Genomic DNA, 27,960 nt, shown 5'->3' on the forward strand with positions numbered 1-27,960 from the left:
CGCCATCCATCCACCCGTCCATGTTTGTTATTGCAGTGCTTGCTCTCGCGTGTTTTACGAAGACGTTTCTCGGTTCCCAGCGCTTACTTCTTTTTGTGGCCAAACAACGCGCATTCGGCGCTTGCTCGGTTGCATTGAATTTTAGGGTGAAACGTTTAAAGATCAATAATGGCACAGGGAAACTTAGAGCTTTGTAAAGTTATCGACACGCTGACATCTTCGGCACCAGTACACGTTAAAAACGAGTGCATGGCGAAACTGAAGCTGTTTTGTCGGTGAGTGGGCTATGTTTTGCTTCTCTGTAAAATACTACACCTGTTGCATTGTGTTTGCTTTGAAGGGCGCGCGCACTGCTACACAATTTTGCCGTTATGTCCCTTGTGCAGTGTCTTGTTTTTTGGGCTTTACGAAAGCAGTGCTGGGAAAGTTGTGCGTCAGTTGGTGATTTTCTTTCAGTTCGTCAGATCGTATGTTGAAGGAAGCCTGTGCCTTGCTTAAAGAGAGGCTGGAGGAGGACGACGCCGATGTCCGTTTAGACACGCTTGCTGTCATCCATGAACTGTTCACGAGGTCGCACTTGTTTCGGACATTGATCTTGGAAGATTTTCAGAGAATTCTGGCACTGCTTGTCGGAACAAACATAGACCTACCGCTTCCCGGAACTCTGGTGCGTATGCCCTTGATTTTTGTCGTATGGCTTTTGGTTGATATTTTGTAAACAATGTCTGCCTTGCAGGCAGCGTCCAAGAAGTTACAGGATAAATCCTGGGAAACGATCGAAAAGTGGAACGAGAAATTCGGCGCTAGCTACAAAATCCTTTCCCTAGCCGTGGAATATTTGAAGAGCCGTAAACAGGTGAGGAACGCAACCTTTTTTAGTACATAATGTAATCTCAAGTCTGGCTGTTTGAACATTGAACCATGACACACCATAACGGTTTGCAATGCACAACACCTCCTGTAACAGCCTTCATCCTTTAACGAGCCTCACTAAAGTGGAATAAACATACTCAGTCCAACTAAGCTGTATTTAGAGATGGTACAAAATATTGCTCACAAGAATTAGACTCTGTCAGAACTGATCAACAAGGAGAAAATAAGGAATATTTGAAATTATAACGTAAGAAAGACTGAGGAATCTGTAAAAGATGGACACAGCATGAAATCAATGAGAAGGAAGCTTGGCATAGGACAAACCGAGATGTATGCACTGAAAGATAAGCAGGGTAATATCAGCAATCTCGAAGGTATAGTAAAAGCAGCGGAAGAATTCTATACTGACCTGTACAGTAGCCAGAGAAGCCACTATAGCTCCATTCGAAGCAGTAATGAACAGGTTGCAGAGACTCCTTCTATAACTAGCGATGAGGTTAGTAGAGCCTTACAAGATGTGAAACTAGGAAAAGCGGCAGGAGAAGATGGAATAACAGTCGATTTAATCAAAGGTGGAGGAGACGTCATGTTTGAAAAGCTGGTGGCTCCTTATATGAGCTGTCTTATGACTTCAAAGGTCCCAGAGAACTGGAAAAATGCCAACATTTTACTAATCCACAAAAATAGAGGCGTTAAAGAATTAAACAATTATAGGCCCATTAGCTTACTTCCAGTATTGTATAAAATATTCACCAAGATAATTTCCAATAGAATAAAGGCAACGCTGGAATATAGTCAATCAAGAGAACAGGCTGGCTTATGAAGGGATACTCTACAATGGATCACATTCATGTCATCAATCAGGTAATCGAGAAACCCGTAGAGTACAGTCAGCCTCACTATATAGCTTTCATAGATTACGAAAAGGCATTTGATTCAGTAGAGATACCAGCAGTCATAGAGGCATTACGTAATCAAGGAGTACAGGAGGCTTATGTAAGTATCTTGGAAAATATCTACAGATTCCACAACTATCTTAATTCTCCATAGGAAAAGTAGAAAGATACCTATAAAGAAAGGGGTCAGACAGGGAGACACAATCTCTCCAATGCCATTCACTGCATGCTTGGAAGAAGTATTCAAGCTATTAAACTGGGAAGGCTTCGGAGTAAGGATCAACGGCGAATATCTCGGTAACCTTTGGTTTGCAGATGACATTGTCCTGTTCAGCAACACTGGGGACAAATTACAACAGATGATTGAGGACCTTAACAGAGTGTTTAAGATATTTGTATTAGAGATATGAAAATCCACCCACTTATAGAGCATTACAAGCAGATTTCAAATATGTCATTAGCCGCTATAGTTATTGAGTTATGTTCTACATAATGGCAAAATAAAGCGATTTTGTGGCCACTTTATTGTCTAATAAATTTTCGCAAAAAGCTTTGTGCTGTAGCTTATTTAGCTCATTGTAGATCGCCAAGTGCTGATATCTATTCAAACAGCATCTACAGTTACTGCAACTATGGAAAAAAAATTATAACACTTAAAAAAAAAATAGTTTCATGATGATGATGATGAAACTATTTTTTTTTACAATCTTGTTACAGTAGAAGCGGTTGACCAATACCTATCAGGAACCAGATGTTCAGCAGAGAAATCCAAGCTGCTCCTCATTTATGTACCATTGTGGTGTGGCCAAAAACCACGCAACTACGAGGAACAAAACAATCCGGCAATTTACATAACTACGGCGGATGGTACACCCATACTCAAAGTTGACAAAATCAAAGTATTGGGCCTCGAAGTAACGGCTACAATGGAGACACCATACGCAAATTAGACAACATAACATCTCAAATCATGTGGCTACTGAAACGAATAGCTAACAAACAGTGGAATGAAAGAAGGCAATCTGCTTAGACTTGTCCAAGCGTTTGTAATAAGCAGAATAGTATATGTGGCATTGTACCTACGACAGCACTTATCAGAAAAATACAAATTAGACTGTTTAATCAGAAAAATTTACAAGCAAGCAATCGGACTCTCCATCACCACCAGCAATGATAGACTACTGCAACTAGGTCTACACAATACACTGGATGACCTAATCGAGGCACAATGCATAGCACTATACGAACACCTGTTTAAAACAAGAACAGGTAGGCAAATATTGAATCACCTCGGTATACGTCATGCGCAGTGCCTAGGGGGGCGCCACTGACAGCTGCGTAGCGGCGGCCGTTAGAATTGCAGGTGGGCCTCGTGCCAGAGATGTCTGCTTCCACTGCAGGTCAAATTGTCAAAATTTTCGATTTTCCATTTCTTCTTTTTTTTTTGCGATCCATTGACCTTTATTTACCTTGTGGTGAAATATAACAAAAGATGTGGTAGAAATCGAGGAAACAGCACTTTCCTAACAGCACTGTCCTAAAGTGCTGTCATAAAAAATTGCAAAAAATTGAGCTCTGGGAGGTGCCATCGCACCGCGGGTCGTTTGGCTATTTGTTGACGCAGCGCCACTATCTTGGTATCATTGTAAAGAGAAGAGATCGGAGCTCAAGATAGGTACAGCGACGTGTTTCTCCACTGAAAAATGAACCAGCAAATGCGGGTAAAAAAAAGGCAAAAGTACCATTGCGATTGGGTGCAGTAGTCGCATTGTGCACAGGGCGCGCACCTATTGGCTGTTGTAGATTTGAATTGCTGACAAACTTTTCTTGCGCACATTTGTGCAGCAGCGAGCTCCGCGTTGCGGTCAATATCATTAACAATCGTGGCAGCCTAACATGCGTGTTTTGTGATGAGCCTCATAGAAATCAAGTTCCGAACGGCCCACGCATATGGAAGACCACAAAAGGTGTGGAACAGAGGGAGAAAACTACTCGTAGAAGTGGATGCCACTGACCTTGCTGACGACACGACCGTGGGCTGTGGTGACGCCGCGTCCACATGTGGTCGTGATGGTAACATGACATTGGCGAGAGCAGAAGTTTTTGTGTCAAATATTCAGCTGTGGATTTTACCTCCAACTCATTAATGAAGAGGCTGCGCGACGAGAGGAGACAAGCGCGGATGTTTTGACTGTGGATGGATGCACGACACATCAAAAAGGCAACTAAGGTGCACGAAACTGCTGCAAAGAAGCGAAAAACTACATCAAAATGTAAAGAAAATGTGTCCTCACAGGCAAAGGACTAGAGTCCAGGCGGGTTTTAAGTGCTTGAAGCAAAGATATCAATGCTTACAACAAATGCAACTTTGAGCTCTGTTTTCTCAGCTTTCATTATTTGTGCAGTTGCTTTCAGTCATCCCAGTGCCATTTCACAATGAACGAACACAAAATCGTTGTCTTTTGCACTTAGATCCTGAAACATTGATGAGTGCAATAAAGCTGTCCAATTTTATCTGCACTTCATAAAATATTTGTAATGGGTTATTTGCAAAAGTTGTTAGTTAGACAATATGCATCGGAAAGTTCAAAAATATTTATGCATATTTTGGCATTTAAAAAATAAACCAATAGCTTTATTGCACAGAATGGGCCTTTGCGAACATGCTGATATGAAAATCTTGGTTAACTTAGGTGTAATTAATTAATTTGGGGATGGCCATTAGAGGCTGTTAAGTGTTGCAACTCGAAAACTATAGTAGATAGCACAAAACTGATTTCAGTTGTGATATCAGCATAAGAGATCACACCTGCATGCCAAATTTCATCAATTTATTCCCATAAATAAATTTAAAAAAAAAGTTTTCATTGCCACGTCTCCCCTTGACTAGGAAGACATAAAACAGTAACTTCCTATACTGTCTGCACAGCATGGATTTCACATGTTCAGTCGTTAAACAAGTAGAGTGTTTCGATGATTTCACGGGACCACGTGAGTGAGATATCAGAAGATGCCATAGCTGAAAATTTGCCTCCCTGGTCAGTCAAGAGCATAATGCTTTTATATTTTGTTATTTTTTAGTGTCGCCACCATTTTTACTGGTATCATCCTCGCACCAAATGCAAAAATAAACCGCATGTTGTATCGCCTGTTGTAGTGGCCCTAGTCTGAATAGCCAATGCAGCGCTTTTTAATTAGTTAAAGGAGTATGTTGACACAATATCAACAGTTTGAAAGCAAATACATAGCACAGCATTAAATCATTCTTGTGCCACATGCTACATCGAAATCATTTTCAAAGCAGAAACAACTACAGTGAAGCAACATGAACATATATATTGACCCATTTCATGCAAAAGAAGAAAAAGAGAACAAGCACTCGCTAGCGCTACAAGCAAGAAAAAAAACAAAGACATCAAGGTTTCAGAATTGATCACAACGCATGACACAGCTGAAGTAAAGTGAATCTGCATTAGTTGCAGACATCAGGGCTTTGAAGTTCAGGCATTTCCCATTACTGCGAAGGAATATTAAGAGGCATTCCAAACGAGGTTGAATACCTTGTCAAAAGCCTGTAATGCTCACAGAAGCCAGGTTGGTTGTGCAGTCGATATGCAGATAGCTGAGGTGAGCGTACACCAAACGTTCTACGCCTCAGGTTGCATTTCAGTGCCATCGATAGGTAGAGCAACAGCAGATTTCGTGCAACGCATGGTAGATTGCATGACGCTTTTTTTTTTAAGGCGCCGTCACCTGCTATTTAATATGGAGCCCTTTGTTTGAAGCGTCTAAACGTAATGAGTGCTTCACAGCTTTGCCATTCATCATATTCTATGCCAGTGCCCACAATACAGTATGCAGAGACAATCGCTTTCTGTCTTGCTGAACCAGTTGGACGACCAGCCTCTGTTGGAAGAAAAAATGTTATAACATTGATGCGACTTAATGTTGCGTCAGAAGGCTGGCAAGCGCTACTGCGCTTCTCGAGATCAACTGGCCTATGTGAACGCCTGTGATTGGAACGCCTTTTCTGTTACCTGTTTTCTTTCTTTTCTGCTTTTTTTTCCTACTTTTTTTTTTCTCCTCTTGCTCTTTGCCATCTTTACAAACCCTATATCCCCCACCCCAGTGCAGGGTAGCAAACTGGAAACTCGCCTCTGATTAACCTCCCCGCTTTTCCTCTCTCCCTCCACTCCACAGCTTCGCTCCGTATTCTCTCTGCTTTAGCTTTTCGAATTTTTTTTTTTTAAAGGGGGGCAACCTGTCTCATCAGTAACAACAGCCTAATGTTTATTGTATCTTCTCGACTGTAGGTGAGGCGACCAAGTTTAAACGACCCACTGTGGTTGCTTGGCGACTATGGTGTTGGGCTGCTAAGCACGAGGTTGCAGGATCAAATCCCAGTCATGGTGGCTGCATTTTGATAGGGGGAAATGCGAAAACACCTGTGTACTTATATTTAGGTGCACGTTAAAGAACCCCAAGTGGTACAATTTCCAGGGTACCCCACTACGGCGTGCCTCATAATCAGAACATAGTTTTGGCACATAAAACCCCATAATCTAATATGCTAATCTAAGTTTAAACGTGGAAGCATTCACTAAAAGCACAGTGACATCAAGTTAAGATAAAGACATAGTAATCGTTCTAAAACTACAGTAAACAAAGTGCGATTCCTTATCTTCCCCTTCGATCAGGCGCGATCTACTGCCGCCGTCGCTCTTGCTCATGAAGCAGCACTGGAAACTAAGTGTGTGCCTGGCAAGTTTTTGTACATTTTAAAGCACCCAACTACACAACAGTTGTTTCAAGACATCGCTGAAGGATGACAGAAGCATTAAATCATGATCAGGAACACAAACATGACAGCACGTGCATAGGCGCCGACGAGAATAGTGCTCACCCAAGCCCGCCTACGCTTCGCAGCCTTGGCGACGGGCGGCATTGTTGGTGTTTTGCGCAAAGGGTATAGGGTATCATACCCAACATGGTGTCAAAGTAGATATACCCAGACACACCAGAGACATGATAACCGTCCCTCCAATACCCAAGAATATGTGTCCTACCCACTATCAGGGTAGGCGGGAAAGCAGAGCACTCGATATACAGAAGAAATTCGGTAACAGCAAGAACATCACATTTGTAGATGCAGCTAGATACAGACACAAGCATGCCTATACAGCAGTGGTGATAAACAGCAGTGGTGATACAACAGTGGTAATAAACACATAGAAACTGCAGAGGAAATGGCTATCGCATTAGCCAAAGCACAAACACAAGCGGCCATAATAATCAGTGATTCCAAGACGGCGATACGACGGTCGAATCTCTCCAGAGGCACTATGACTACTAAAATTAGGGAATAACCACAACAAAAGTGTCCATCTCATCTGGATGCCCACTCACACACTACCAGACGCTAGCAATGAGGCGGTGCACCGCATGGCTCATGAGCTTACGGACCAAGCCTTGGTTAGCCTCGCCTCACCAACTACCGACAAGTGGGAGTGGGAAGATCGAATGACCAGATTTCACGGAATTACACAACACCATAGGTTGCAGAGGTGTACATTCCTGCCGCTGCACCCAAAATTAAGCTAAAATTATTCTGTGTAACGGCGGCAGTTACAAACTAGATCCTGTCCGAGTCCAGCTATAATGCACCTAATACACCCAGATTTATACACGACTGACAAGTGCAGACATTGTGACTCTAGAGCCATCCTAGAGCATATCCTATGGGAATGTATGGGTGTAATACACAATAACAGTGATGCAGCCTCGAACAGGGACAGCCTTTGCGCGCACCGGGAGTCTGCATTGCTCAGCTTGGACCTGTAGCACAACTCTGGGCCATCCAGCAAGCCGAGGAAGCTGCCAAGGTCCAACAACCCTTGGCTGATACCTAGGCGGCGTCCAAGCGCACCCCGCGAAATCACAGGGCACTCAGTGAAGTTATTTGAATGAATGGATGACATGAAAATAACCTTGTTTATTTGTAATTGTCTTATACTAATGAAATTTGGCATACATACTCCTGAAAATATGTACAGTCCTGATACCTACTTGAAATTGCAATATCTCCCAGTAGTAGTTGCGAAAGTACAAGGTTATATTTTAGGGAATCGAGAAAAAAAAGATTAGTTGGAATGCTCTAATCTTTTTGCATAGTTCGTGTAATTGTATACAGTGTTTGGCTAGATATCGGCACCTTGTGATCTACAAAGAGCTAAACAAGCAACAGTGCGATGCGTTTGTGTGAAAAATCAGTACATAAAAATGTGCCCACGAAGATGACTATATTTTGCCATTGTGCCTCACATAGCTCAAAAATTGTGATGGATACACAAAAAGTAATCACATACTTTAAATCTGCATAGAAAACTCTATAATTGACTGAATTTTGAAACCTCTAGTAAAAGTAATATAAAAAAAGTTGTTTCAATGAGCCTCTCCCTTTTAACAGAAATTGGTGGTATGCAAGGCTAACGCTCATGTACAGTCATATTTTCACATGGATAATGCCATTTTTATTGCTTTATTCAGCATAATTATAATGATGTCAATTTCTTGGTTGAAAATTTAGGCATACATGTGATGCAATATATGCGAATTTGTACTCTGTCTACTTTAGTTCCAGTACAGTGTATGTACAACATTGGAAACATGATTTTTCCCCCGCCAGATTGGAATATTATCTGCTTGCTTGTTCACGTAAATTCAGAGGAAACCCACCTAGTGCTAGAAAAAGCACAAGGGTTGAGCCACTTTAGGTGTGAAAGCAGCCCTTGGATAATAAAATTTTCTGCATTGTTTTCTTTTTCACATCCCTCTTGCCAATGTTAAGAAGTATTGCAGCATCCGCGGAGGCTTAAAGTATTTATCCCAGAGCAATGGACACTTGAAAGTCGAAATTTATTTAGTTGGACTAATTGTGCGATAACCTACAGTAGGATATTCAACTACATAGCTTGAACAAATTAAGAAAAATAATGGAAACCAGTAGCGAGTTACAGTGTGCCTTAACACGCACACACAAAAAAAATTGTGAATGCACTTTCCAGAATTCATTTGCTACCACTTTATTTGGGTACTCTAAGAACTTGTTGAAAATTTACTTTAGTTTTTTTTTTTCCATTAAATTGATCATGTACAGGCAGTGCAAAGCAACACATCAGTAGCCACTGTCAGAAATCTACATAATTTTGTGCAGCAACAAAATATTGCAGACGACTCTGACTTTGTGCATATTTTTTGCTCTTGAAAAATGTGACCAGCTGTACCGAAACTCCTCTCATTGATTCCTCTTAAGGTTGCTATACAAAGAATAGCTTGGATCCGTGAAGACAGTCTAGTCAATTTTTTTGCAGCGAGTCTCGGACCAATTAAATAGCTTCCAACCTCTTTAGTGCGATTGTAATGCAAACATCTTCCCGACTTTTTGTTATTTTGATTCAACTCTGTGATGTCTAGCAACTCTTGAAGTTTGCCTTTCGCCGCCACTCGCAACCACCCCGATACACTTCCTCTTGTTGATAGGCGGGGCCGCTGTGAAACTCTCAGTGCTAACCCCATCAAACGGCAAGTCGTCCATCTCATGCCGGAGCATGTTCACCTCAAGGAATTTGAGTAATCATCATCAGCCTGGTCACGCCCACTGCAGGGCAAAGGCCTCTCCTATATTTCTCCAACATATTTGAGTAATAACTTGGGACAATGTTGACCAGAGCTTTTTAGTGTTTCGAAGACGAAAGAATGCCGGCAGAACCTATCTTATGATATGATGACTATCGAAGTTAATGCGATTCGCATTCACACAATGTAGCGATCATGTAATGACACATTGTATTGACTAAGACACCTTTATTTAGGATCTGTAGTGGTCCTCCTGAGATTTCGAGTGCTTCGGCTGTATGCGACCTAACTGCCTGCATGACTGGCCTGCTTTGTTATGACCATTGTCGCCAAGATTACCTCGAGATGGCAGGACGAGGACCATTTGTTGATAGCGCATGCAGTGACAATGATGAAATTATGAAGAACGAATGACGTTGATAGAGTTACAAAGGCACTATGGGATGACGAAATGACGACGTTGGAGTGATTCTGAAGTGATGACAATAAATAACCACAACGCAATTACAATGCCATGACGGCGGTGGCATAATCATGGTTGGTTGATGATAGCACAATTATAACGGAATGAAGGAGAAATGATGTTGAAGGAACAACGACGGCAGTATGACGACGGCATGACAACAATTGGATGACATTTCTGAAATGATGGCGATGGTGTGGCAACAGCGTGAGAGCGGTGGCCTGGCGACAATGGAATAATGACAAGTGTACGACGATGGCATGGCGACAGCGTGACGACGTCTGTGTGACCAAAATGGTGAGATGACTACAGTATGACAAGAATCGGGTGACGAAGCTGGAATATGACAACAAATGCATGACAATGACCGTATGTCGGCTCCACAATGACGATGATGGCATGACAACCACGACATAATCATGATTCAATGGCAAAAGCATGATTACGATGGAATAACGTCGATGGAACTGTAAAGCGGTGTGACGATGAAAGTATGATGACAATTAGATTACATTTCTTAAATCACGGTGGTATGACAGTGTTATGAGAATGACATGACTAGAACGTGCTGATCATGACCGTATGACAACTATAGAACTACCATGACCACGAGGACATACGTAGCGGCTGAAGTTAGTGGACAACAGTTGGGTCACATGGCGTAAGATAGATAGATAAAAAGTGCCAGAAGTCGGCAAGGAATACTGATTGCATTAAATAGTAGGGTGTACAGTGGGCTCGGTGATCACCGGTACCATTTTCTCCATGGCACTTTGTATAGTGTACAGCTGCTGTGTTGTTGCCTGCCTGCCTTGACTTTCTCATAAACCAATGGACACCACTGACCTATAATTTGCGTAGGGTTGCTGTTTTTGTAGTCTTCAGTTCTGTGGAGTTATAATGCCATGTCCGAGCCTAATCGAGGCCCGACTGAGGCCTGGGTCTGACCCAAGCCCAAAGCTCGTTGGCCCAAGCCCGGCCCAGGCCCTAGTCAACAATTGCTTTCAAGCCAACCTGTACTTCGCACGGAAGGGGTTAATGCTACCTCTGTCGCTGACTTGTCAGTGCCCAGTCCTTCTCCCGAGAGTCCATTGTTCTCTATTTATCAACTGTGTGGCTGTAATCTCTGCGCAAATGAGGTCATCTTACTATAACAGAATGCTTTGGCTTTCAGCAAGATGCATTGCCTTGCTTTTCATCTTGATTGATGAGGCTTGTCTGGTATAGGGTGATATCGTTTATAAGAGGTAAGAGTGAAAGCTAATTGCATAGCAGAAAGCACTAGTAGTGGCAACTGGCCCATCTGGCAACACTTGTCTCAAGCAAGATGTCTCGAACAAGCTGTCTATGGTAGATGCATCTGGCATCGATTTTATTTGTACTTATTGTTGATCAGTCGACAGTTGTTGCAGTGATGGCTTAAAACAAGACCAAGGTCATTAAAGCCTCACAACACATGCATGCACGCAGAGACTTGCCGTCAGTGGTGGCGACCACAGGGTGACAGGTGATATGGGGTAATTAGTCACTAATTAAAAAATCCATTAATTAGCTTTTCAACCTTTAGCTTCAGCAGGCTCTCCGTACAAATTGAAGCAAGCTCTTCATACAAGCAATATCAACTTTCTTATCTGAAAAAATGTGATTACCCATGGAACTGTGGCACGACAAATTTTGGCTGTCAGAGTGCGCGGAACGAAACTGGTAGGCTGCAGTCAGCGTGAAGCCATACCCCTCGAGGCGATGTTCTGCTTACGTTACCGAGCAGCAGGCAGTCAGTGTGCTAGGGTCTGGGCTCCTCACTGTCGCCAAAATTCGTCGAAATATATAGGCACCATCATCAGGCGAGTGCTGACACATAGGAAATGCATTTTCTGCATGTCTGTTTGGCAGTAGGCTTGACATCCCATATGCACACTTCAACATTTTTTATTGAAGAATGATACTTCTGAAGCATAGTCACCACTTCTGTATGGTAATGCCAGTGCAGGCATGCTACTACAGCTCAGTGGCTATGGTATCTTTTTGTGAGCTTGACATTATTTGTTAAAGTTAAGCCATAATGGCCACATTCTGATAGAGGTGGAATGCAAAAGCACTTGCAAATGTGCTCTCAGGTGCACATTTGAGAACCCTGAAGGCACTAAAATTAATATGGAGTCCTCCATTGAAGCATCCCTCATGGCCCAAAGTGCAGCTTTGAATCATAAAGCAACATAAATTATTAATGTTGCTGCCCCAGCCTAGATTTTGCATCGCCACCCCTAGGCGTTTAAACTGGCATCTGTTCTGAAGGTGTCAATGCCAATTGAATGAATTAACAAATAAAGCTTCAATCCTTTATATTCAAGTAATTGTTGATATTTAATTCATTTTTGTACAGTTCAGTTAAATTCTGCTGACATTTGTTAATTTAAAGCTGGTCGTCCACATGAGCTATGAGGGAATAAAAGGATGGGTACTCAAGACAGGTAAATTTCCCTGCACTCCGCTTTGTAGAACAGATGGCTTCATACTGGAGGAGTTATTGTAATGGTGCTTGAATGTGTGCGCATGGGAGTAAAAAGGCTATACTTTGTTATTTTGTGCAAGCTGTGTTCCTTTAAGGTTGCAAATTAATGCAGTTATCAGAATTTTCCCTAAATGAGCAACAGTTAACTGGCCAAAAAGGTATGTGCAGAGAACTTCAATTTGATCTTGGCAAGATGGCAACGTGTCGCTTTTATGTGTTGCTTCAGTGGCTGAATTTATTTAAGCATGTAGTTATCCACAAGCATAAAATTACCTTCTTCTTGCTATGATAGTATTTTTTTCTGTTGCAGAAGATGCAACAACCAGAACAGCAGCCTGCCTGGTCTCGAAGGCTTCTTGCTGAGATTTCTGAGCGGACACCAGACATGCAACTCAGTGTTACACAAATGGAAAACTGCTTTCGTTTGTTGGTGCCCAGTGAGACGGAAGAAGAGGCAGGCAAGGAATCTGCACCAGCCACATGTCCATTGCCAGGAACATCATTAGCCGAGCGTCTAAGAGACCATGCCGTGCCTCTTACATTCAACCTGGAAATAGAATTGTCACGAAAAGTAAATGTGCGGAAGACAGCAGACAATGAAGAAGTCCTGGACACTCTGCGACGGCTCGACAAAGAGCTGATGGAGGCATTCTTTCCAATGGTTAAAAAGTGGCTTAAAGGACTGGCCAAGATTAACCATCCAATAGAAGTACTGAGGAACACAATTGACCTTAAACACCGCATTGAAATTGTGCACGAGAAGTTTGAAGAGTTGAATGTGGGATCTGAAGACTCCTCTGACAGTGAACTTGAAGAGGTGCCAGAAAAAGAAGGCTATGAACCTGTGGTTCCTGCTGGCAGGCGGGCTGAGTATGGTTAGTCTGATTTGCAGTTTCATATCCATCACTGATTCCTTCGACCCCCCTTGCAGGCCTCAGACCTATAGAGAAAAGGCCAAAAGTGAACATGCCAGATAAAGCCTCTCGGTGCAAGAAACCTGAGGAAGTGTCTGACCCAACTTCTCGAGAGGCGCAGCTGCTGAGGCTTAACAGGGTGCTCGGCAGTGAAAGCAGCAGTGATGAGTATGTCTTCTGGCACTTGTTATGTATTCTATATCGTACACATTCCCTTTGTCTCCTTTCTAGTGGCAAGCCAACTAGCAAGATTGTACCCAGCACTAAGTAAGCTTTATTTTTTTTTTCTTAGAAGTATTTTTTGAGCTGAACAGAATTTCTTTTCTTGCAGAGACCTCGAAGAGGCTGGTCCGAGCACATCCAATAGTGCGCCAGTACGGAACATTGACCTGGACTTGATTTACTGGGAACAAGACAAGATTGAAAAAGAAGCAGGCAGTGGCTTCAGTGACCTGAACTGTGTTTGGAAAGGGACCTCCAAGGATGATGATAATGTGAAAGCACAGGTGCGGCAATGTTAAACTTGCTAAAAGAATTTTAGAATGTGCGGAATTTTTAAAATTTCGTTGTCCTGTGGACTCCCTTTCTGCAGGCATTGCCATTTCGGGAGAGGCACATAGAATTCAGTGGGACATTTGAGCCGGTAAAGTGGGCCTGCCGTGCACCACTTCCTAGTGGCAAATTATGTCCTCGTCGTGATCGGCTGAAGGTGAGTGGACACTCTTCATTGCACTTACTCTCTCCCACTGAATCTGTAGTCCAGTGTGTTACTATTGCAGGGGTAGGACCCCTGTGCCAATTGTGCCATTTTGATACAAACGCGAATTCCTGCACCAAACTGCGCCAGACACAGAAAATTGATCGAATTTGTGCCATGCTGTGCCAGAACAACTTCGGCATGTGTGCTGTGGCAGTGGCCGCAAAAGCGAGCGGATTCGTTCTCTGAAAATGAGTGCAGCCGTTCACATTCTGCACACCACGCAAAGGCGCCTCATGCACAGTTTCTCGTAGTTGTCTTGCTTATAACACTGGACTTTTTTTGTGCTTCCAGCAAGTGGCTTGCGGCCGACTGCTCCCGGCTGTTGTTGCTGCTGTCGGAACGGCCAGGGCGGCTGTATTCAGAGTGTACTAGAGTATGGTTGAGCGGGCCAAGCGACGCAGTGCTCCCTGTGGGCCAAAACAAGGAAAAGTAGGCTGAGGGCACTGCGAGCAAATTTTATATTAGGGAGGCATGCGCTGCAGCGGATTCAGTGAGCAGGCATCTCTGTCCCCAGGGCCGGTATAACGTAAAACTATTCCAATCTGTTTTTATGCCCATGTGGTGAGGCCTGAGCCATTTTGATTTATCACAAAGGGCTAATGGCGGATTTGGAATAAAAAAATGTTAATAGTTTTAAATTATACCAGAAAGTTAAGTATTAGGTGCTTAGGAATAACCCTAGTCTATTATATGGAAATGGCTTGAAAAAAAGAAATGGCTGCCCCCTATTGATGGTTTGAAACGTCGCTTTCGAGACCTTCCAAGCTGCTAACGGACACTCCGCACCATAGGAAGTGAAGGAGAACTATCGTTTTGTTTTCTGGGGGAGAAGTTCACTGTTTCCCCTCCAGGCGTTAATTTTGTAATGCGCTTCGAAGTTTCACGATCGTCAAAGTAGAAAGCAAAACTGGCTGCCTCTGGGAGCGGCGCGCGCGCTTCGAAAGATCGCAGACCTTGCGATTTCGTGAAGTCTACGGCTGATTTTATCAATGGATCGAGTAGCAGCGAGTCTGAGGATGCTGCCTTTTCGTCAGACTTTGAATCTGAGAGCGACAACGACACAAGCCGGCCCAGAATATCAGCGGCCGTAGCCCGGCACACCAAACTGTAGTGCTCGCACTTAAATTTTTGTAGTGGAATACCTGTTCAATGAAAAATTTATTTTTTCAGAGCTAGTGCCTATTAGATGGCAATATATTTAGTATATCTCATAATTTTTGTTACATATTTTTCTGAGTAGATACAAGCATGTCTTTACAAACATTGTTCAATTTTATCGCACAATCTTGATTCTGGCAATTTATATCTTTTTTTATGACATACATCTCGTTAATCAAACTTTTATGCTTGAAAGGTACGTTCATTCTGCTTTTTTTTATGTATTACTCAAAATATTAAGTGTGTCATAATATATGGTACGCGGGAGTGCGAAGACTAAACATATGAAGACAGTGCGCCGTGCGGTGGCGAAGAGGACCATCATCATCATCGACACCAATTTGGGAGCGCCGGCAGTGGCGCCTCAAAAAGCGTGGCGCGAGAGTGTGGCCCGTGGCCCGTGGCGTGAGCAGTGCGCGAGGTTCGGCGGTCGACGGAAAACAGCTTCCTCGCTGGGCGTCTGGCCCATAGGAGCTATCGCCGACCGCGCCAATACGCCACACCTGAAGCTGTCGCCCGCTGTCGCCCGCTGGGAGGTTACCTCGCCCCACTCTTCCGCTGGGCACTGGTCCAGGAGGGCTGGCGGTCCGGAACCGGGGCGCTCGAGCGTTCGGGTGAGCGGCCACAAGGCTACCCCGCCAGCTGTGGACGCGACCCGGTGACTGCGGCCGGCTACCTGAGCCCCGCGAGGCGGTCCGACCCGGCCGTCCAACCCGGCCATCCAACCCGGCTGTCCAACCCGGCTGTCCAACCCAGCCGACCGACCCGGCCGTACAACCCGGCTGTCCGACCCAGCCGACCGTCCCGGCCGTCCTACACGGCTGTCCGACCCGCTGGCCGACACTGTTGTCCGACCCCGCTGGCCGGCATCGGTTCAACGAGGTCTCAGACACGGCGACACACGCTTCCGCCGGAACTGTAGGCCAATCGTAATCCACCGAAACATATAGTGCATGTCGCCTATGAGGCATTTTGGGACATTGTCACGTGTGTGTGCCATTATCTGTGTCGTGTACGTCAATACCAGTCTGATGTGTGTTTTTGCTTTCGCGTGCTGCTTCTCCCTTTTTCTGGAGTGATCCGGCCCAATAACATCACAAACTGGCGAGCCTGCCAGGATTCACTCGTAAATACAGTGAAAGGGGGCAGTTTCGCTTGAGCGCAGACACACATTAGTAGACGGCACCATGGATTTAGAGAAAATCACGGCTATAGGTCTCCAAATAGGATTGTCAGGCGCAGAACTTCGCAGATGGATTGAGGCCGAACAGGCAAAGCAAAGGGACGAGAGAGCTGCGGAGCGAGAGGCAATCAAGGAAGCTGACGAGAGGCAGCGCGAGATCCTCCAGCTAAAGCTGCAGCTTCAGGAAGAAGCTCGTAATGTGCCGGCAGCGGCTTCTGAAATTTTGACTGCGCCCAGCACCTCCTCGTCAGCCCTCAACCCACAGAAGTTACTTCCTTTGTTCGACGAGAAACGCGATGACTTACACGCGTATATACAGCGATTTGAGCGCGTAGCAACAGGACAGGACTGGCCACAAGAAAAATGGGCTCTTGCTTTGAGCATGTGTCTGACTGGGGAAGCGTTAACTGTGATCGGTCGGATGACTGCCACCGATTCATTAGATTACCCGAAGGTAAAGAAAGCGTTGCTACAGAGATTTCAATTCACGGCTCAAGGCTACCAAGAGAAGTTTCGTAAAGCACGAGCAGTAGAGGGCGAAACTGGAAGACAGTTAGCAGCAAGAATTTCAGCCTATTTTGACCATTGGATTGAGATGGCTAATGTGCCTAAAACATATGAAGGTCTACGAGATCACATGATCTCTGAACAGTTTCTGCGTTGTTGTGAGCCAAAGCTAGTAATTTTCTTGAAGGAGCGAGAGTGCAAATCCCTTGACGAACTTGCTAGCTTGACGGATCGCTTTCTTGAAGCGCAGAACTGGACAAACCTAGGAAAGGGTCCCGATAACGCAAAGGATTTTGGTGGAAAAAACATTGAAGCGCCCAGGAAACCGCAACTTATGTGCACCCTTTGTCATTGGTTTGGACATTTGGCTCCTGACTGCCGTGCCCCACCTAAGCGTATGCTGAAGTGTGAGTTGTGCGACAGAACGGGACATACAGCTGAAAATTGCCGAACTCGGTACGGGGACAACAAACCAAGTTCTGCGTGTGCATTCACCGAATCTCGACCAGTCCGGACTCGTCCAGTGAAAGAATCAAAGCATCCAGGAAAGAAGATTCGCCAATCAAGTGACAGCGAGGACAAGAACCCTGGGACTGCTGTAACTTTCCCCGTCGACGGGATGCCAGTGGTGGAAGGCCGGCTGCTGGGAAGAAGTGTTCGTGTATTACGAGACACTGGTTGTAATACTGCAATTGTCAGACGGGAACTCGTTCCAGAGGTATATATGACGGGAAGAAAGAGGAACGTTGTTCTTCTGGATGGCTCAACAAGCTACCTGCCTGAGGCTGTCGTGCCAGTGAACACGCCGTATTTTACAGGCAAGTTAACAGTGGCATGTATGGACGAGCCCCTCTATGACCTTGTTCTGGGAAATCTTCCAGGCGTCAGAGGACCATACGATCCGGATTGTGACTGGAAGCACCCCGCTGCTCCCAACGCTGAGTCGTCGTCGATACGGATGAAGCGTAATAAGGCGCCTGCATGTATCGAGCGTGGCTGAAGCCAGAACTGAAGAACAAGGCCAGATTCGTCCCTTGTGCGTTCCAACAATTGTCTTACGTGACGTAACAAAAGACCAACTCATTGAAGAACAGCGCAAAGACCCGACGCTGAAACATATTTTTGCGAAAGTAAGCAAGTCGTTTAACTCGGGAAAGGGCCACAGCTACGAGTTCGTGGAAGAAAAAGGATTGTTGTATCGCCTTTACCACCGGGCCACTGGCAGAACCTTTAAGCAGGTGGTCATACCAAAAGCATTTAGACATGGCGTATTAGAAGTTGCTCATGAAAACATAATGGCAGGACATAAAGGTATCAGGAGAACAACCGATCGTGTCCTACAAGAATTTTATTGGCCAGATGTGCACAGAGACGTAAAACGCTTCGTGAAGTCGTGCGACAAGTGCCAAAAGACAACCACTAAAGGGAAAGTACAGGGCGCTCCACTTCCTCGTCAGTGTGTGCTTGTGTGTGCGTGCAAGAATACAAGTTCGTTTGGTCCTGAAGTCTTAGAAGCGCCGACACAAGACCCTCCGAAGTCGAGAAAGCGCCGAGGACCAGGCCAGCGGAAACAAGCCCACAGAGGAGCGCGCCAGGCACGTCAACAGAGTGTGGCGTTGGAGTCTCCTTTTGCAGGAGTATTCTTTTACTGTTAACTACATAAAAGATTGTGACAATGTCGGAGCTGACTACTTGAGTCGAGTCGCGCGTAATCACCTGTTTATATATCAAAATGTGATTAGACATTGCGACATCTCAAGTGCTTAGTATTTAGTTGAAAGCGAACAGACTTGTGCGTTCGTTCTTTGACTGGGTGCAATGCCCTGTGAGCAAGATGTGTCGTGTACTCATATGAACAATCGGACAGACGTACATGACAATTTTCCTTTTTTTCTGTTTCTCATCCCGCGTCCTTGTGTTAGAATAGTTGTAAACAACTTTCTCGAAAAGGGGGGTATTGTCATAATATATGGTACGCGGGAGTGCGAAGACTAAACATATGAAGACAGTGCGCCGTGCGGTGGCGAAGAGGACCATCATCATCATCGACACCAATTTGGGAGCGCCGGCAGTGGCGCCTCAAAAAGCGTGGCGCGAGAGTGTGGCCCGTGGCCCGTGGCGTGAGCAGTGCGCGAGGTTCGGCGGTCGACGGAAAACAGCTTCCTCGCTGGGCGTCTGGCCCATAGGAGCTATCGCCGACCGCGCCAATACGCCACACCTGAAGCTGTCGCCCGCTGTCGCCCGCTGGGAGGTTACCTCGCCCCACTCTTCCGCTGGGCACTGGTCCAGGAGGGCTGGCGGTCCGGAACCGGGGCGCTCGAGCGTTCGGGTGAGCGGCCACAAGGCTACCCCGCCAGCTGTGGACGCGACCCGGTGACTGCGGCCGGCTACCTGAGCCCCGCGAGGCGGTCCGACCCGGCCGTCCAACCCGGCCATCCAACCCGGCCGTCCAACCCGGCTGTCCAACCCAGCCGACCGTCCCGGCCGTCCTACACGGCTGTCCGACCCGCTGGCCGACACTGTTGTCCGACCCCGCTGGCCGGCATCGGTTCAACGAGGTCTCAGACACGGCGACACACGCTTCCGCCGGAACTGTAGGCCAATCGTAATCCACCGAAACATATAGTGCATGTCGCCTATGAGGCATTTTGGGACATTGTCACGTGTGTGTGCCATTATCTGTGTCGTGTACGTCAATACCAGTCTGATGTGTGTTTTTGCTTTCGCGTGCTGCTTCTCCCTTTTTCTGGAGTGATCCGGCCCAATAACATCACAAAGTGCAGTAGTTTCTCCAGAAAAAAATATCTGGCATAGCCTACTAAAAAAGATGTATTTTCCCCATGATAGGGAAAGAGTGAAGCAATGTTAGGCCTACAAGCTATGAAATCGACATTCGAATTCGGAGTCAGCGGCAGTTAATGAATCAGTCTTTATTACACACAATAGTTGAGAGAAAACGACAAGTGCACTCACTTCTCCTTGCTTACAAACTTCACGCATTACCATGAATCAAACCCAGTTTGGTACTAGGTTAGAGCCATCGCTTCGATGGGTGCCAACATGTTTGTTGATGCAAAGCTTTTGGGGCAACTTTTGGGGCTCCCACTAAATCAGTGAAATAGTGTGCCCGATGCAAAACCCAAACGCAGTTTGCGTCTTCTACAGTGGCTTCTACGCTATTTCTTTGAGGCCCCTATTCTAAAACTCTCTAATAAATAAAAATGTATTTATAAAAAATGTCTTCGGCTACTTTTCGAAATTTCAGACTCACTATTGCAGAATGCGTGTTTTACATGGTTGCTACCATTAATTAAAAATCTACAGGCACTGCTACCAAAATTTGCACGTACTAGACGGTTTCAGTATTGGGGTAATTTGTTTAAAAATTGAGCTTAAGACCTTACTTAAAGGGCCAGACAGCTGCTCAGAAAATTAATCGAGATAACCCTGCTGATGGAATGATTCCCTATTGTAGTGGCTAAAACGAGCCATGTTTTTCTAATTAAGTGTGGATTTATATTTTTAATTGATCGCTAAAAGCAGCGAAAAATGCCCCATGCACGAAAAACATGAAGCTGCCTGAGGTCCACCACGTAACCTTCTACTAATGTATGCAGTTTCTGATCTTATTACTATTGAAATGCTTTGTACTTTTCATGATTATAAGTTTTTCCTGACTTACAATGTGCAGGTAAGCCTTCGTCTGCAGTGAGCAGAAAAGTGGCGCTGCTTTCGCCTTTGTTTTTGATGAGTTGGCTTGGCTTGTCTATCGACAGAACGATGACGACGGGGGCCAGCCAGTCATGATGTAGGCGTGTACTTGGGAAAACACGCGGTACAAATATAAGAAATGTCTGCGCAACGATGCGAACTTATTGCACCAGCTTTTTATTTTCGAAAGTGGTCGAAAAGGTCAAAATGTAAGTGGTTAACCCCAATTACATGCACTTCTGTGAAAGCAGAACGATCGGCTGCTTTCACAATTTGCGAGGCGAGCTATCGACATCACTCTCACTTCTCAGTGGTGCTGGAGGAGGGACTCTTACTTCTTTAGAGGCTGCTCAGATTGAAAAATTCTGCGTACTAAATATCTACAACGTAAACACTACCGAGGTGAGCTTTGCATTGCGTCATCGAAAACTATGTCCTTAAAAATCGGTTTTCAGTCCCTTTAGGCAGTTGCAGTACAGCGCTTGTGTTGTTTTATTCTGTTTCATCGTGGTTTCGAAGTGCGCTGCCATATTTCATATTCCATTATTCCTCTAAAATTCAGATTGGCCTGCTCCAAACTGTTTCAAAATGAAATTGTATCTGCTGCAAACTGCTCCAAAATGCAATTTTACCATCTCCAAAAATTGCTCGAAAATGACTTTTGGCAGTCCCACCCCTCCGATTGGCATATTATGTTCAAGAAGGTGGCTTATTTACTTCTTTAATCACTTATTGTGCACTTTGGTTATTGTGGCTTTGTTGTGGACTATGTGTGTACCAGCTTAGAAACATTTTTGTTTAATGGCCCTATTTTGTCGCTGCAGCTGAATGGCACATGATGAATGTAATGTCCGTGAAAAACTGTTCAGTTAGTGTGAGCCCCACATTCTTGAATCATAGTTTATAGCACTGCTGTGTTTATGCAGTTACAAAATAGGTTGGAGCAGTAACCTGCAGCATTTCCTGTACCTCCTAGCCTTCTTTTGTCACTTCACCTGTCACATTTTCCTCTGTCATTTCATTTTGTCATTGCATTATGTTTAATCATGCTTTTTGTAAGGGTAGGGGTGACACGTACATGCCCCGTAAATATGGTGCTCACTTCTGCCTGTAGAGTCATTCACTAACTTGATTCTCATATCCATCAACTATACACACAACACAAGGTCTACTCAACACAAGGTCTACTGACTGTTTCTTAAAGTTGGACTATTGATTGAACCTGTATTGATTAAACCCACTGTGATGGCTCAGTGGTTATGGCTTTTTGCTGCTAAGCATGAGGTCATTAGTTCAATTTGCAGCCATGGCAGCTGCATTCTGTTGAGGTTAGAATGCAAAAATGCTCATGTACCATGCTTTGGGTGCACGTTGGAGAACTCCCAGGTGGTCGAAATTAATCCATTCTCTCTACTGTGACATCTGTCATAGCCTCTGTGTTGCTTTGGAACATTGAATCACTACAATAGATCAAGGCTTTTGATCGAATGTGTGCGAGGTGACAAGTGAATCAAAGGTAGGACCTCCAAGTGGCATGGAATAAGGCAGCACAGCTGCTCTTATTATTTTTAGGCGTCACTGTTGCGTAAGTAGTATATAATGTAACAAAATATGACCCTTGAAACTACAACATTCTTTCTTGATCACCTAAGCCTTTTATGTGTTAAAAGCATAGAAATTAGTTTGTTGTGTTCGTAAGCTTGTCCTAGACATCTATGAACATAAACTGTTGGTTCTTCACCATTTTTTTATATCCCATTTGCATGGGAATGTAGCTGCTGCTAGTATTTTATTGGCTGCCATATCAGTTGCACTGAAAACCAGGCTGAAATTGTAATCATGATACATTGACTGTGTCTTGGTAAATACGAAAGGTAAATACACATAATTGCATCCTAATGCACAGGTTGGTGGCCATATTTAGAAGGAAGCTAGTCATTTGTAACCTTGCAGACCATGATGTTATGTCTCGTAGCTTTCCATAGTCAAACATTGTTTTGTAGTCCCATTGTAATGGATTAAACTTGTTCAATTATATGTGTTCAGCATTTCAGGATGACAGAGGATTAGATGTAGTGGTGTTATAGGGAAATTTGCTGGAATAAGATGGATTTGTCCGAAATAGACGAGGTAACTGGAGATTGCTGGGAGATATCCTTTTCTTGCATACCGAGTAAGATGCGAGTGCTGACTCACCTGATAAGGCCATCCATCTGATATCCTGCCATTTTCATGGAGCAATATAGGTGACGTTGAAATTTAGCACAATGTGCTCATACATGCAGCAGTGAGCTGATAGCGCTTTGTTACAAGTGCAGGTAACAAGCAAAGAACACAGTTTAGTGACATGCATTACACGCAAAGGCTGCCACATTTTGTTATGTTGGCAAGTTCTGACTGACTGACAGGCACTGTCCATCACTTGCACTTTTCTGCTGTGTTGACATGGCAGCAGACAAATTTGACCGAAGTGTGAGGAATTTAGGAGGCCAGCAGAATAATAGCACAGTGGAAAGCTAGGTATGATGTGGGTCCAAGACAACATTTGAATGTGCCATAATGCATTGTAAGATAGGCAAGTGGATGCCTCTGTTATCTTCCTTTATTGTCCTGCAGTGGGCTTTATAGGCTGCTGGTGCCGGTGATAATTATGAAAGATAGGTCATAAGTACGAGTTTGTGGATGCCTCCTTTAGAGATCGGAACATGCAGTGCCCTCTGCATGGCCCAATTGTGGCCAGGGATGAGCTTGGCAATCCACGGGATCCAAACCTGGCACAGCAAACACCAAGTGTGCCTGAGTGGCAAGATCCCCAGCTGCTCCGGGACCTGGAGGCAGCCACAGGTGTCCAGCTCCACGTAGGCCGACCAGTGCGGCAGCAGCACAGTCGTCGCCGTCCAGTAACCAGTGCTAGGCAGCGTCTTGAAAAGAAGGTCTTCAACAAGTGAGTGCCACATTGAAGGAGCTTATCTGAATCAAAACAGGACGCAAGAGCCTGTGAGCATACTGATTCACTGGTTTGTGCATGTTGTAAAGCTAGAACTTACAAGAGTATAACTCCTTTGTGCAGACAATTAATGTGTATACAGAGTGCTGGACTTAGCAAATGTTGTTTTAAAAATAAACTGTACAGCCATGTTGCATTGGGCAGGATGATCCTGTGTGTAGGTAAACCTTCTCTAAGGTGTAATTTAGTTGAGCCTAAATTTATAAGCACTGCACAGAAAGCATGATTTGAATCTGAGACAGCTCTTGTTTGATCACTGTTCAAGCCTCCATCTTCCTGTGAGCCTCTGTCTTGGTTTTTATGTGAAAGCACCTTAATGCCATGCTAGCAAGTGTTGCGTAGCTTTCTCCTGATTTTCTGAAAGTATATAAATAGCATCGGATGATGTGAGTAATGAAGTACCATCTTCCTTTGTTGCAAATAAGAAATGCAAATGTTGATGTTGAGAATCTTATCATTCCTGTGGCGAGCACCTACTGGAGTACCTCTTGAAAGCAATGTTTTATTATGTGAGAGATTGTGCAGCTTTTTGTGCCATGCAGCTTTAAACAGCATTTGGATCGGAGATGTTGCTGGCAGGTACTATTTCCAAATCAAGTTAGAATTGCAGACACACTTGGACAAAAAGAAAAGGGGCTGACTGAGGGGCCCGATCTTTAGTAGTCATAAGAAGCCGATGAACACTTGACACCAAAGACAACATAGGGGAATTTACTTGTGCTTAATAAATGAAATAAAGAAACGATAAATTAATGGAAATGAAAGTGGATGAAAAAACTTGCCGCAGGTGGGGAACGATCCCACAACCTTCGCATTACGCATGCGATACTCTACCAATTGAACTATTGCGGCGCCGTCTCCCCATTCACTTTCTTAGGTGTTTGTTTCCTAGTAGAACCCTCTGAGTGTTAGCCAGTGCCACTACTTACGAGACTTGGCGGCGGATGTGGAACATCCTTTCTGCCGCAGGAAATAACAGAGTGTGAAAGTGTCCAACTCAAGAGATGGGATAAAATTCGCTGAACTGTCAAAACTGATCAACAAAGAGAAAGTAAGGGATATTCGAAATTATAATGTCAGAAAGACTGAAGAAGCCTTTAAAAATGGACACAGCCTGAAATTAGTGAGAAGGAAACTTGGCATAGGACAAACCAAGATGCATGCACTGAAAGATAAGCAGGGTAATATCATCAGCAATCTGAAAGGTATAGTAAAAGCAGTAGAAGAATTCTATACTGACCTGTACAGTACCCAGAGGAGCCACAATACCTCCATTCGAAGCAGTAATGAACAGGTTGCAGAGACTCCTCATATAACTAGCGATGAGGTCAGAAGGGCCTTGCAACACATGAAACGGGGAAAAGCAGCAGGAGAAGATGGAATAACAGTCGATATAATCAGCTGTAGCAGACATGATTGAAAAACTGGTGGCGCTCTATACGAAGTGTCTATCGACTTCAAGGGTCCAAGGAAACTGGAAGAATGTAAACATTATACTAATCCACAAAAAGGGAGACGTTAAAGAATTGAAAAATTATAGGCCCATTAGGTCACTTCCAGTATTATATAAAATATCCACCAAGATAATCTCCAATAGAATAAGGGCAACACTGGACCACCAAGGCAACCTGCAGGTTTCAGGAAGGGATACTCTACAATGGATCACATCCATGTCATCAATTAGGTAATCGAGAAATCCGCAGAGTACAATCAGCCTCTCTATGCAGCTTTCATAGATTACGAAAAAGCATTTGATTCTGTAGAGATACCAGCAGTCATAGAGGCATTACGTAATATGCAGAAGACTAAGATAATAAGATAAGATAAGGAACAAGAAATCAGGATCGCCAGTCAGCCTCTAGAGTCTTTGAAGGAGTATGTTTACCTAGGTGAATTAATCACAGGGAACCCTGACCATGAGAAGGAAATTTACAGAAGAATAAAAATGGGTTGGAGTGCATACGGCAGACATTGTCAGCTCCTGACTGGAAGCTTACCATTATCATTGAAAAGGAATGTGTACAATCAGTGCATTTTACCGGTGCTGACATATGGGGCAGAAACTTGGAGACTGACAAAGAAGCTTGAGAACAAGTTAAGCATTGCACAAAGAGCGATGGAACGAAGAATTCTAGGCATAACATTAAGATACAGAAAGAGAGTGGTTTGGATCAGAGAGCAAACGGGTATAGTCGATGTTCTGATTGACATTAAGAGAAAGAAATGGAGCTGGGCAGGCCATGTAATGCGCAGGTTAGATAACCGGTGGACGATTAGGGTTACAGAATGGGTGCCAAGAGAAGGGAAGCGCAGTCGAGGACGGCAGAAGACTACCTAGGTGGGGCAATGAAATTGGGAAATTTGCAGGCGCTAGTTGGAATCAGTTGGCGCAGGACAGGGGTAATTGGAGATCGCAGGGAGAGGCCTTCGTCCTGCAGTGGACATAAATGATGATGATAGAACGTCATCATGTTCTCTTCTTTCATTGTTTTTTGACAATAATGATTGGCACTAGGCAAATTTCCGATTGTCTGGTTGTTTTTGCAATGATGAGTCTTTTGAAATAGTTGATATGGTTCCTGCAACACGTTTGGATGGGGAGTTCATGTTTGCACATGCTTTAAAGCTTTAATGTGCTTTAATCTTTACTGATATTGAAGATGCAAGAAGTGCATTAAAGCTAAATTTTCATACATAAATTGTGCCTGAAAGTGTGGGGGGGGGGGGATATAAGAGCCACACCCAGTGTATGGGAGCCTGTTTGGACAATTTCTTCATCTTGAAGAAATGGCCATGAACAGCACTCATTACATGGTGTAAACTGGTGCTTTAAATTTGGCAGCCTTTCTTTATGCCTCTTTGTTGTCTTGTAGCTTTGCACATAGAGCAGCCTGAACTTAGTGAGAACACATGCACCTGTGTGTTAAATTATTTGATTGGGTAATACTTTTTTAGTTTGTGTTGAGCTATAATTTTGTCTCCTATCTGGTCTTGAACACCTCTGGCATGTTGTTGACCATGCTATGTTTGCTGCACACTGGCAGTTCAACATTTAATCTTCTTAGTATAAAGGGTGTGTGCAGTGCAATTTGCTAGCCAGAAAATTGAATTGATTGTGAACATTGCTTGTAGGTATCGGTGGTATGAGGTATAACAGATTGTTAGAATATAAACTGCTTATCAATTCTTAGTAGTCATCAGTGCATGATTATTAAATGAAAGCGATTGTTAGAGTGAAGGGTGTTTCCACGAACTCTAAACTGCCAGTGTCGTGATAAAATTTTTGGAGAATAGTAGCCACTTAGCATCATAACATATCTTGCGCGTCAGTGTTGTTTACTCTTTCACTTATAGAGCAATTTTTTTCTGTGCAGACGAGCAGCAAAAAGAGTGGCCGAATCGATGGATGCCATCGACAGCAAGAAGTTCAGTGACAAGTTTGGGCACCAGTGGAACTATGCACTAGGGACATGAGAGAAGCTAACCCCTTTTGAATGTTAGGCGTGTATTTTTGTGTACATTGTGAAATTGGATGAAGAGGCCAATTAAAGTCTGTACATGCATGAGCATATGCTGCAAAACACCTTATGCATTTCTAAGTTGGTGCTGAGCATGACCTCAGCACTTGTGTGGTTGTTGTGAAGGCACAGTGATGCTGAGCACATCAATATGGAAAATATGAGTTGGTATGCTATAAGATTGAAGTGGCCTCTGGTAAAGCACTGTCTTGGTGACAACTTCTGCATACTTTGAAAAACTTCTTGAGCAGCATAGTTTGTTCAAGAGCTAGTGGGCTACTGTGGCAATAAATTTAACTTTGAGCTCTAATAGTTGATTCCATATGCAACAATTACAATTGCTTGTTTAATTAAGCTTGTTGAGATTGTGGTGTAACTACTATGTTTTTCAATGAACACATATGATGAGGCTCATTGTTGTCTCATCTTTACAGGCTCCTTTATCACAAGGAACTGTTGGGATTGGTTCTGATCAAATATGAGGTGTCTTTTGCTGACATATGTTCTGCCATTATGGCCTGTGTATAGGTGGAAATACAACAATACTTATTCAAATGTGTATCAGAGAAAGAACTGCTGATGCTTGTAAAACAAATGAGTTGTTTCTTGTACTGTGCCTTTGCTATCCATATCAAATATGTGAAAACAAAAGCTTCATTGATGCAGTTTCAAATGTAATGCTGTTCTGGTTGTGAATCTGTCTAGTAAATTTCCTATATATAGTCTCCTTAGAGAATGATAGAATAACAAGGCATTCAAGAATAAATTCACCAGTTTTGTTTTTATAGCATTGTTGCTTGTTTGGAATGCAGTGGTTCAGTTG

General features: G+C 44.0%; 1 protein-coding gene across 2 annotated transcripts; it reads left to right on the plus strand.

Moving 5' to 3' along the window:
* Positions 1 to 27,924, plus strand: LOC135907923 (UV-stimulated scaffold protein A-like). Of its 2 annotated transcripts, XM_065439708.1 has the most exons (10): positions 3 to 275; positions 457 to 667; positions 737 to 856; positions 12,690 to 13,254; positions 13,311 to 13,461; positions 13,525 to 13,560; positions 13,625 to 13,799; positions 13,886 to 14,002; positions 23,324 to 23,556; positions 26,994 to 27,924. In XM_065439708.1, exons 1-10 carry the CDS (start codon positions 169 to 171, stop codon positions 27,091 to 27,093), a joined length of 1,815 nt encoding a protein of 604 aa, XP_065295780.1. In that variant the 5' UTR covers positions 3 to 168; the 3' UTR covers positions 27,094 to 27,924. The 2 variants fall into 2 exon arrangements, with proteins under 2 accessions (XP_065295779.1, XP_065295780.1); XM_065439707.1 differs by having other exon boundaries at positions 1 to 275; positions 13,311 to 13,560.
* Positions 27,925 to 27,960: the final 36 nt, after the last annotated feature.

This window comes from Dermacentor albipictus, chromosome 1, assembly GCF_038994185.2.
Source record: "Dermacentor albipictus isolate Rhodes 1998 colony chromosome 1, USDA_Dalb.pri_finalv2, whole genome shotgun sequence".
NCBI classification, from domain to species: domain Eukaryota; kingdom Metazoa; phylum Arthropoda; class Arachnida; order Ixodida; family Ixodidae; genus Dermacentor; species Dermacentor albipictus.